Source organism: Scatophagus argus, chromosome 7 (assembly GCF_020382885.2).
Source record: "Scatophagus argus isolate fScaArg1 chromosome 7, fScaArg1.pri, whole genome shotgun sequence".
In the NCBI taxonomy this organism is placed as follows: domain Eukaryota; kingdom Metazoa; phylum Chordata; class Actinopteri; family Scatophagidae; genus Scatophagus; species Scatophagus argus.
The window spans coordinates 4,330,181-4,342,500 of NC_058499.1; the positions used below are offsets into that span (position 1 = coordinate 4,330,181).

Genomic DNA, 12,320 nt, shown 5'->3' on the forward strand with positions numbered 1-12,320 from the left:
CCTGATCATTGGTGTGCATCCACTACATGTGAGCGTGCAATCGTGCCTCTAAAAAGTGTGTGCGCTCCCGTGTTTTTCCTAATTGTTTTTTTTTTGTTTGTTTTTTTGTTTGTTTGTATTTTCAGGATTCAAGTGATGATTGCAAGAAAGAGGATGGAATTTAAATGGAAACTGACACACAGCTGATGAAGCAGAAAGGAACAATAAAAGGCTGTTGGCCCCGGCAGGGAGGGAGGAGGCAGCAGGACGGGCGGGCAGACTGAGAGACGAAAGAGTGTGGATCAGCCGACACCTTTTTCTTTGCAGTAGCACGACCCGAAACCCTGAGAGTCAAGCCGGTTTGAGTGGGACACGCCCGGTAATCCCGGTGTGGGAAGGTAAATGGGTGTGACTGTTGGTTGCTTGAATGTGAATGGATCCTGCTTCTTGTGGAAACAAACTTCAGATGAAAACAAGTAGACATACATACATACATTCATAGAGAAAAAAAATCTTCTTTTACTGCCAAAATCCAATGAACAAAATTCTTAATGCTGGAACTTACTCTATGTGAGAACTAGAAGCTCCTAAAAGTAAAGTGAAAGTGACTTTAACAATGTCCAAAATAAGGCTTTACGTTACTTAATCGGTCCAAAAACGTTAAATAAGGGCTACTTTGTATTACACCGATCTTGTTTAGTTTGTCTACATCTGCAGGTGAAGAAAAAGGAAAAAAAGATGGGAAGGACAAGCACAAAGGTGGAGCAAGAGAGAGACAAGGAGAGAGGAAGGCTGATCAAGTTCAAACAAGTACAAAACCTGCAGTCAACCGACCAGCTCGCGTCCTTTTTCCTCCTGCTGAGCTTAAAACCACACCAGCTCATACTGGTTTTGAACCACTTTCCAGACCCTGTCATTTCAAACGTTAAGCTGTGACTTAAAAGCAGCAGAACGACTGAATTTTTGATGAATCCCAACAACCACAAACGGCTCAGGAACGAGACCCTGCAGCTCAGGTGTGTGTTTTGGAATAGTAGCAAAAAGCACAAGCGATATGACGCCACGAGACCTTTTTGGCACGTCCTGAAGCACTGTTTAAATTTGTTTCACACCAAAACATCGCTCGGATCCACAGACTTGGATCGGATTTTGATATAACAGTTATTCACAGTAGCACTGTTTCAATTCTAGACGGGATCAGCAGCTCTCAGTCTCCCACAGGATGCCGGGAGTCATCGGTAGACATTAATGGGAGGTCCTTTCTGAAATGTAAATCATATCGTTTTCCCCTCAACAATAACTAACACCAATCAATAAGGGGGTGAGACATAAAAACCAACAGGAGGGGTCTGTTCAGGCAGATGAGAGAGCCTAAACCTCAGCAGAAAGACAACTCTGCAGCCCTTTTTAACGTAATGTAGACATCAGCTGGACTAAACCCTAACCTCCAGTTTAATTATTTTCTCCTAAAATTGACTTGACAAAACTCAGCCCCCGTGTTAACATTTCTGGATTAAATCTACTGTTTGCTTACACTCAGTTGCCAGTCTACCTAAAGCTAATGCAGTCTAATAAACCGGTTCTTTCATAAGAAGGTTATAACGTCCAGTTTTTGTTGATTCTGCTTTCCGATTGTTTTTGGACGGTTGTACTGTGACACACATTTTCATGATACGAACAAAATGAGAGAAACACGTCTCAGTTTGCGAGAGAATTCAGCAGCACCACAAACTGCATCGTCCCAAATGACCATGAAGTTGAGTCAAGAACCAGAACGAGAGTCAGAGCTGATTTATTGTCATGTCATTATTTTACATACAAGGAATTTGCTTTGGCGTGTTGGTCAATAGCAATAAAGTAAAATGAAAAGGAAATAAATTAAACGGGGAATAAACAAAGAATATAGAAACATAAATAAATGTTATTTTGCAATCTAAATAAAAACAGTAGATAAAAAATACATTTGTTTTTAAAATGGAAAGAGCTGTATGTTGTTTAAAGCAAAAAGGATGGAAGGTGGGAAGTACTGACAAACTGATAAAGTGTGTGTGTGTGTGAGTCCGATGTGGAGACTTACGTTGACATAACATGTGGTGTGTGTGTGGGGCGGGCGTTGGGGGTCGGCGTCAGTCGGGTGATGGGACCCGCCGTAGGCAGGAGGAGTTTGAACAAAAACTGAACATCGTAGCCTTGATGAAGGGAGGAATTAGTGCACGTCTGTGGTGTTGGGCTGCATTAGTCCCAGCCTCATACACTGACAGCCGAGTGTACGTTCAATACCTTTAAATGTGGTTATTTTTGATGGCAAAGAAATTCAAATATTCACCCCCACCGCCACACCCGTCAGTGTTTGTCCAGTCATTCACAGCAGTTGGACTTCACTCAGGTGTGCTTTTATAGCAGCTTTTATAGGTTAAAGCTCATTCAGTGCAAACTTTAAGACAGAAGGCATCAACATGCTCAAATTCACTTTTCATTTAAAGGCAAATATCAGGTGAAACATGAGTGAAGCGCTGGTCTGGATATGATGGTTACGTGTGTGTGTGTGTGTGTGTGTGTGTGTGTTAGGAGCCTGTGCGTGCTGACGTCGAGGTGTGGTGTCGACCGCGGCAGGTGTCTCACTCGTATGTGCGTCATTGTTGTAAAAATTCTCCACAGTGACTCCAGTGAGGAGAGGTGATGAAGTTACGAGCTCTTGGTGATGTTAGAAACACTCCCATACACACACCACCAAACTGCACACGAAGAGCTGAACGTCATAATAACAACACAAACGTTAAACCACAATTACACACCTTTGAAGGACATTATTTTAGCTTTATCTTTTTTTCTTTAACTTATTTAATTCTCTGAAAGCTTTATTAATGTGTGTGTGTGTGTGTGTGTGTGTGTGTGTGTGTGTCATTTTATTTTTTACACACATAAAATGTTTTGTAAAACTATAGCAAACTGACACACACACCTGTAAGGGCAGGAAATGTAAGTGTGTGTGTGTGTGTGTGTGTGTGTGTGTGTGTGATTTTATTTTTTCACTATAATATGAATGTACATTCATTTAAAGACACCCTGACTGAGTGTGACACACACACACACATAAAATGTTTTGTAAAACTATAGCAAAGTGACACACACAGAGTCACACACACACACCTGTAAGGGCAGGAAATGTGTGTCTGTGTGTGTGTGTGTGTGCGTATTTTTTCACTATAATATGAACGTAGATTCATTTAAAGACACCCTGACTGAGTGTGACACGCACACACACACATAAAATGTTTCGTAAAACTATAGCAAAGTGACACACACAGAGTCACACACACACACACCTGTAAGGGCAGGAAACGTGTGTGTGTGTGTGTGTCATCCTCAATACATGAAACTGAGTGATAATTGTTTGAACGTACAGCGACTTTATTTCAGAACAAACACACAGAGATTTTAAATTTGAATCTACTGGATGTAATGACTGAATCCAGTTTGTGCTTCAGCTTCGTGTTGTTTTGTGTTGATTCTGACGTACAGAAGTGAGACAAACGTGACGCCCAAATGCAAAGCTCGACTTCCTCTTTTCTTGCCTCGTCTGATGCCTGACAGAAAGCGAGTTCGCGATGGAAACATTTTCCCTGCGTGCTCATTAATCCCACACTGACACAAAATTTACTGCGTTGATTTCAATGTGGATTTAACAAATAAGTTTTTGAATTAATTTTTATTATTTGTGATGATTTTTGATGAATTTACACTTTACACGTCTGTAATTCAAGCTGTTCATATTAAAGGCCGGCAGCAGAGAAAATCTGAAGCTCGAGTGTTACGTGTGGCGCAGTGTGTGTGTGTGTGTGCGTGTGTGTGTGTGTGAGAGAGAGAGAGAGAGAGAGAGAGAGCTTTTGAGTGGATGTACATCTGTGGGTCTCCACGTTGTTTTGACAAAAGCGGGCACAGTTGAGAGGTGTGTGTGTGTGTGTGTGTGTGTGTGTGTGTGTGTGTGTGTGTGTGTGTGTGTGTGTGTGTTGGCTGTAAACACTCATCATGATTCCTTGTAACTTTTCTATTGTGATGGGGAGACTTTGATCAGACTGTAGAATAAAGAAATGTTGAATGTGGAGGTGTTTTGTTTTGCTTCATTTTGTTTCATTTTTGCATGCTTGTGCGTATGTTTGTGTGTGTGTGTGTGTGTGTGTGCAGGACGAGGCAGAGTGTGTGTTTCTCTTGCACGGCATTTCACCTTGTCAGTGTGTGTGTGTGTGTGTGTGTGTGTGTGTGTGTGTGTGGCTGCGACACACGTGTGCTTTAAAGTGTTTGTCATGTCTTCTTGGTCTTCCTGCAGGATGAGCAGGTAAAGTGGCCGATGGGGCAGCAGCTGGACACCCGAACACACAGGTGTGTTCTCTCATACAAAAACACATCACAGCTTACACTGTGTCACACTGTGTCACACACACACACACCTACTTATACGACTGTATTTTAACACTTAATCACTGACTGATTACAAAAAAAAAGCTGCAAAGTTTTATTTGATGAGAAAGCACAGCTGATAAGAAAACATGTTTTTAAAGCCAGAGACCCCCTGAAAGTATTATAAAGTTGCCACTGAGGGAAAACTCAACCTTCTAGCACAAAGGGGCTGAATTTTTTAATCTCTGTATTTATTACATTTTGCTGAAAAGCGGTCAGCTTAGCCCTCTGATATTTGTTGTAATGTCTCAGTCATCTTTGTCAGTCGCCTTTGAAGAGTTACAGCAATGAGAACATAAGATAAGAGGTTAAAGCGTCAGACCTTGTGCTCTGTCTTTTCCCTTTAGCTGGCAGATTAAGATGCTCTCTGCGTCCTCAGGTGCTGCTGCTGCTGCTGCTGTGATGCTGCTGGCGTCCTCGGCTGAAACGGGACTGCAGGTATGAAACAAAACATGTGAAACATAATTGTAATGTTGCTTTGTCGCTTATCAGATACTTTCAGGGCTTTGAATGTGACTGACGGGGCAGACTTTTGTAAAAGCTGCTGTTAGAAGAGGAAAGTCCGACTGGCGCGCTCCTGATGTTGGTTCGAGCAGGTTTTAATTCCCACTCCGATGCTGTGCGGCTGTCAGGGCGTTTTGGGTGTGAAGAAGAGGAAACTGGTCGTGTGTTGGTGTTGCTCGGATCCCCCTTTTAAGAAGTTATTCTTTAGGCTGATACGAGCACCAGCAGCAGACTGTGGCGGTGAACATCATCAGTGTGTGTGTGTGTGTGTGTGAGGTCGATCATTTACATCTGAGAAGCTTTTAGAGCGGAGGTTTCCGCGCGTTGCTGTCCGTTTTTTACGGTGCTGAAATGCGCTTTTCAGAACCACGGAGGTGGACAGCGACACGCGTGAACCGACTGTCCTCTGAACTGAACTGCACGACGGCCAGCAAAACTTCGTCGTGCACATCTGTGGTTTCTAAACACAACGCGGTGGAAGTCAGTGAAGGCAGGCGGGATATTATTATTATTATTATTATCTTGTTATTTTGTCAGTGTGAGGAATTAGATTAACGCTGCCCTGGCGTGACTCTCTTCGGCTCTTCATATTCTGACACTTTTTGCTCACATCAAAAACTTTTGTTTCCTGATTGGTAAAATTACTAAAATGCGAGATAAAATTTGGAGTCACTGAGGTTAAGAAGATACCAGAAATACCAGTGAACACCGCGGCAGGAGCAGCTGATTATGTCCTGTTGTTGTTGTTGTCAAAGTGGACGGACGGATTAGGGTGTGTGTGTGTGTGTGTGTGTGTGTGTGTGTGCGTTCGTGTTGACTCTGACAAGGTGTGTGTGTGTGTTGAGAGGGGGGCTGAAACTTAAATGTGAGAAAAGCTTTGTGCTGCAGGATTCAGATGAGGTGTGTGTGTGTGTGAGAGAGAGAGAGAGAGTGTGTGTGTGTGTGTGTGTGTTCAGGACTGTCGATACTGGGAAGGGTAAATATGCTTTTCGTGTATACCAAACAAAAAGCTGAAATTAGAAAACAGTGGAGGCTGTGGTTTGCGGTGTCGTTGTGGCACAAGCCCGTAAAAAAAGAAAATAATATGCAGACAATTAAATAAAAACTTTCTTTGAATGAAAACTTTCTGATATTCTGACATGTTCGTGCTCTTTCTCTGCGTGCTTTGCGTGATTCAAATCTCGCAGGTTGTGCAGACAAATGTGGAGATTTTCACGACTAAATCCTAATTTGTCTGTCTTGTTTGCAGCTGTTGGGCTGCGAGGACACGACGGAGACGTGACGGCGGACTCCCAAAACGTCCGATAGGAGTGTGTGTGCGTGTGTGTGTGTGTGTGTGAGAGAGAGAGAGTGTGTGTGTGAGTGTGAGGTCTGATATTTAATGTTATCAGTCTGAACACACTTTGAAATTTTTCTGTTATAAAACTATTAATTGTAATGTGTTACACTTTACCTCAGTGCTGTGTGTGTGTGTGTGTGTGTGTGTGTGTGTGTGTGTGCTGTTGTTGTTGTTTTAATACAAAAACAGCAAATATCTGTATGCTTGTGTGAGTGCTTATAGCTGCTCTGACTTGTATGTATTTATTAAATGGCAAATGAAATGTCTAACACTGACTGTGTAGTGATACTACAATATAAAATCTGTGCTGTAAAAGTAATTCTTGTGAATATTATTTTGTGAAAGATGCCTTTTTTTAATGTATATTTCACTCTGCACATTTCCACTGTGAATGAGAGACATTTGGGCAGAAATACATTAAATTTGAAATTGAAACTGAAAATGTTACACAACTTGCTGCTCCTTCCTGTCGGTGTCACGTTGACTTCGATCCCTCCGCTTGTGTCAAAGAATGTGAGCAGCTGCGTGTCGGCTGTCAGCATGCCGCCACATTTTCATACTCTTGTCCCTCTGCTGAGTACATGACAGGCTTTGCTTTGTGCCACAGAGCCCCGGTTTGTCAGGATTTCATGTTTAGTTTGAGTGTGTGTGTGTGTGTGTGTGTGTGTGTGTGTGTGTGTGTGTGATGCAGAGACTGGGAGCATGGCGGCAGCAGGGTGAGGGTGGGGGTGGGGAGGTGTGTTGGAGACGGAGAAATGTTGCAAATAGCCTCTCTGGGTGGAGGAGTGGAGGGGAGCACATACTGCTGAGGAGAAAACCGTGACAGCCGGTTGTTCTGAAACATCCGGCGTCTGCAAGCACGGCTGGCTTATTCATGTGCCTGGAAACGTTAGAAAAGCATTTAAATAAAGCGATAGAAACCCACATGTTTGTCTCGCTGTTTATGTAACGCACACACACACACACACATCACATCTCATCTCACCCTCCTTAATGTTTGGGATGGGGAACTTACTACGATTGGGATAATCTCGCGAGAGGCTGTAAAAAAAAACAAAACGAAAGTTGGGTCGGGGATTGTAGTTTTTTTTTCCTTTTGGGGCGCTCATATGCGCGCATGTTGCGGCAGAAGCGCGTGGAGGAAAGTTATCTGGCACAACATGGACGAATCTTTACCCTGAGATGCCTCACTGCGAGTTTCCACATTTTTCTGTGCATATCAGCAGTATGATGCAGACAGAATACCTAAAATAGACGAGTGAGTCATGTCTAGGTGGGAGCAAACTGACCTCACAGACTGGCATCACTTGAGCCAATTAACTGTCTCCAAGCGCTCTCCACGGGGCGGGAGGACGCGCACATTTTTCGCCAATGAGTGCATCCTTTCATTCATAAAGTGGTGTGGGCAGTTTTTTTCCGAAAGCGTGGGTTTGGAGGGTTTCATAATCCTGACAGAAACCGACAAACCTGCTCCGGCGAGAGCCAATGACAGCCTCTGGATGGGAGCTGCCGTAATGTTTGCCCAATCGCTCCTCATCCCGGTCTCCCTTTGACCCACCCTGCTCCATACAGAAAATCGAATGAATGGGGGAAGCGATGGGGCTGACGGACATGCAAATGCGCCAACTGGCGGCGCGGACCAACCGAGAGACAGCAAGCGCAGCCAGTGAGCCGCGGAGAAGGGCGGAGCAGAGTAGGAGGTGGGCGGTGCACTTTAAATCAGGCTAGACAAGTGTTGGGGGAGTTGGGGGAGTGTGTGTGTGATGCTACAACCTCCTTATAAAGGGACTCTCTCTCACGTTGTGGCTTGGAAATTAGAGCACATTGCCTAAAATTGAGGTCTCCACACACACACACTCTCACACACGCCGAGTCACCGAGAGCCACTGCCATGAACTGGATGAACGTTGAGGAGACGCTCCGCAGGGCCGAGACGCCTCTCTTCTGGGTCGGTGCGTTCACCGTGGCCTCCCTGGCGCTGTGGCTGCTCTACAGGCTGCTCTCAGGCTTTAGGATCTGGGTCTTGGGGAACGGGCAGCTGCTCTCTCCGACGCTGGGCAAATGGGCAGGTGAGTTGGGTTACATCAATTTCCACGCCACCTTCAACACGGTCACGAAGAGGGCAACACAGAAACGGGCAGGTGGACTCGACGTGCAAACACCAGAATTGGGTTATTGAGCTCAAACTTCTCTTTGGCACAAGGAAGAGCTGCATTCTGCTTCTTTTTGGTGGGGGTTTAATTCAAGGGGAGGTTGGTGTTGCGTAACAGGCGCAGGTAAGCCGCTGATTGACTGACAAGATAATGGTCCTTATTAGCTCAATTGTGAGGGTTTTTTTTTCTTCTTCCTGAAGTCAAACGCAGCACCGCCTGCTGCTGCTGCTGCTGCGGCCAGGGGCTCCAGTCAGCGGTTTCACCCACATTTTGAGCGGTAGGGGGTTGCCCCACATTGGTGAGCCAGGAGCCAAATTGCGCAGGCTATGCGCACTTTTCAGAGAGCTGTTTCATGTGGGTGAGCTCTCAGCCGGCGCACTACTGAACCACATTAGTCCATCCGCATGATGTAGGACAAAGCCATATGCCCAATTAAAACGTGACCTACATCCAGATCATTTTCACAGCTTTTGACTTCTCAAAATGTGTCACATTTGGGTAGTTTGTGCCACATTTTCACACTTGTGCTGATCTTTTTCCCCCTCAGCTTGTGTGCTGATATGTGTTAGGCGGTGTTGTGTGTTGTGTGTGTGTGTGTCGTCGGCTCCTTTCTCATCACTGCTGTCACGTTACCTTGCCCCATTCCGTTTGCCCTACATATTGTTAGAGAAGATTGAATTGTCGTCATAGGTTTGACTCTGTTGTGTACTTTGGCAACGTGCTGGGCCAAAGTGCGGCGAGTTTTTAGTCAAATCCAAGTGTATTTTGGTTTGCGGGAGACTTGTCTCTCAGGAATCGCCCTGCCATGGCTTGACCCACTTCTCCAGTCGCCTGTTTGAAGGCTGCTGCGTCTGGAGCCTCTTGCTGCGCAATTTGCCGAGCGCTCCCTTTCGCGTCGGGATAGGTTCATAATTCCCCCCCACCACCACCACCCTTTCTTTCTGACACCCCTCAAAACCAAGCAACCCGGATAATTTGGATGCTTGTCCATTTTTAATAGATATGTATCTGCACCATGACGCACTTTGCCTCCAAATCGCCGTTTTTTATGAATGGGGTGTTTAATTGATGTCCTTTTTGCGCCATAAGATGGAATGAAACCCATGACGCAAAGGTAGGATGCCTTTAGGAATGACTAATGTACATTTTGTTTTGGTGATTCTGCTGGAATATGCGGAGGAATACCGGAGCACACCGATGAGTCATGCGCTTCTTCATCGCTTCGTCATCCACTGGTCATATAGAAATTGTGAACCCCACCCCCCCACCACCCCACCCCGATACACTCCACCTCCTGCACCCCCTGTATCTTGTGATTGAGGTTTCTTTGCTGCACTGTAGCAACTAAAGAAGATTAATGGGGCCTTGAGCTCTCGAGAATCCTTCGTAGAGGTTTTCCCTTGCGTCAAATATGATGTGACGCTGTAGAACTCGGTTTAAACGGTGTCTGAAATGCTCCAAACCAGCAGTTTTAGCAAAACAGTTTAGAAATGATTCTCATCTCACCAGTTTAAGGGTTTATGGAAACGATTGCCTAACTTTGCCTCACTTGCCACGTTTTAATTCTTGTAAACCCTTTTCTGAACACGTGAACCTACACGCCACTCCTTGAAACCAGTCTGACAAGTGTGACGTTCCTTGTTCAATCATAACGGTTGGAGTCATGGCAGGAAGTGGAAGCAGGTGGAACGGCTTGATGTTTCGCTAGGGATGAGGTGTTCTTCTCAGCTGGTTGTACCGGATGTGCAGGTCTGGTCAGGTTAGGAAGTGGTGTGATTTTTCTTTTCTGCGTCAATGGTGTGACTTCCTGTCTCCACCTGTTGGACTAAAGGACTGAGGCACCTGTTACACCAGGTGAAGGTCCCACTAACCATTGAACAGGCTCTTTTTCAACAATAAACAAAAATTCCAGTTGAGTTGTAGGGTGTAGCTGCACACAGAAACTGCACGAGTTGGCAGTTGGATGATTTGTGTTTTCCCACCCTTTTCCTGTCTGGTTCCACTTCTTCCCTCTGAGCTCTGAGGTTGAATAACACTGCTTGTTAGGGCCTTAGCACAGACCTTAGCTCCTGTGTCTACCCATGGCAGTTAATATTCTCTGATATATAAAGTGTTGTTGTGTAAGAAAACATTTCTCGCCATTGGCCTTTTTGTTCTGTGACTGTGACATCGGCTGAATGGTGTGATGAGGGAGAATTTAACAGTACGTCAACACTCAATCACGTCTGTAGTTGGACTCAGTAATTTGCCGCTGGGCTTGTATTTAGACTTGAAATTGCTGCCTTCATGCGATAAAGTAAGAGCACACTGGTCAAAAAACTAGTACACAAGTATTCTTGGAAATAAAACGAGGGGCTTAGGGTTACGCTTCACTCGTGGAAAAAGTTCTTAGTTTGACATGCTTTCTAGAAGGAAAATGTTTGTTGTCTTAGCTCATAATTTTACATGTTTTTTTTTCCTTTCTTTTTTTGCAATGCACTTGGCTGCCATGCGACAGAGGAAACGAGTGGTATTTTCTGGTCAGACAGGTTTGAGTGTTTGCCCAGTAACCGCTAAAACTGCATCAGATAAGAGTTAATCCCTTCTTGATGGAAGGTTAGTTTTTAAAGCCTCGGTTTTAGAGTTGGACTGAGGCTCTTGCAGCTCTCACATGCAGAGAGAGGAGAGCAGGGATTTCTCTGGAGTTCCTCTGCCACTGACTGGTCTTCCCCTTAGTGAATGGGACTCCTAGTGGCAGAACAGGAGCACTGCACTTTGAGTTAAGGCGGCTTCCCCCAGCCTGTATCTACTGCACTGTGGATCCACAGACAATGCCTGTGTCTGCAGCTCAGTTTTTCTTTTTCTGAAACCTTAAGCAAAAGAATGGCTTGTCTCTTCCAGAACACCGTTGGACATTTGTTTTAGTCTTTAATTTTTTATTATTTTTTTTTTATAAGAAGACCGATAGGTGCATCAGAAGAAAGGGAAATTCCTGCAGGTTTCTTTTAGCAGCGTACATACATCTGAATTTCTGAAAGATATTTAATCATAAGGACTCTCGCTTTTATTTCGTTTGTAGTTTAGCATATTTAGTTCTTATTCACTATTTCTGCTTTTATTTGCAGCAGAGCAGCTTTTCACTGTGATGTGTATCAGTGCCCAGTCCTCTCCTCTCTCCACTCGCTCCACTCTTAGCCCCCAGCATCCCATATTATATAAGTGAGCCAGTGTCTGTTCTGTTGCGTGTGAGTGAAACTCCATTACAGGGAAGTAAATTAGACCAAAGGGAGCTGTTTCTGAGGGTGGGGGGCAGTGATGTGACGTTCGCCGTAGAAGCGCCCCCCCTCACCACACACACACACACACACACATATTCTCTCTCACACACGCACTCCTCCCTTTTGACATTACAGTTTATTGAGAAAGTGGTCCTATTATATAAGAGGGATGCAGCCATTCATCAGTACAGCGCAAGAGTGACAAAGACACGGGTCAGCACTTATGCAAGAATTTTTGTTGCGTTTGATTCGGCTCCAGGAATAAGGACTTGAGGCGTGCGAGTTGGTGAACAGCAGTTGAGTTACAGGGCGGCGCTGATTATTGGAGAATCAAGTCTAGTGTTTATTTTTTTATGAATAGGCATTAGGCTTCATTCACAGTAAGGAAAATGCACATATGTGAATGAAATTTGTCTGTGTGTGTGTGTGTCTTTCAGCTGAGGCAGGGTCTCCACTTCTTCATCCTTGTGAATGTGCTTCCCCCTTGTGCTGTGTGTGTGTGTGTGTGTGTGTGTGGGCGGGCAGAGAAAGAGAGGGAGAGAGAGAGACACGGTGCGAGCGAGAACACTGCTGCTCATGTGATGAACACGCTCTGTGACACGTGCCAGAGCCGGGGATGCTGGGTAAAAA

At 44.8% G+C, this 12,320-nt stretch overlaps 1 protein-coding gene and 1 long non-coding RNA gene across 3 annotated transcripts in view; both read left to right on the forward strand.

Moving 5' to 3' along the window:
• LOC124062572 overlaps positions 1–4,362 on the forward strand; it is a 40,701-nt gene extending 36,339 nt beyond the window's left edge. For both annotated transcript variants that reach the window (XR_006843945.1, XR_006843946.1), the window contains 2 exons: positions 126–377; positions 4,307–4,362. This is a non-coding gene — a long non-coding RNA (uncharacterized LOC124062572). The remainder of the gene's footprint in view (positions 1–125; positions 378–4,306) is intronic.
• Positions 4,363–8,011: 3,649 nt separating this feature from the next.
• The window catches only part of hsd17b12a (hydroxysteroid (17-beta) dehydrogenase 12a), a 19,667-nt gene continuing 15,358 nt past the window's right edge, over positions 8,012–12,320 (forward strand). Inside the window, exon 1 of the mRNA XM_046394909.1 lies at positions 8,012–8,349. Coding sequence (XP_046250865.1) covers positions 8,172–8,349 — 178 coding nt within the window. The 5' untranslated portion in view covers positions 8,012–8,171. The remainder of the gene's footprint in view (positions 8,350–12,320) is intronic.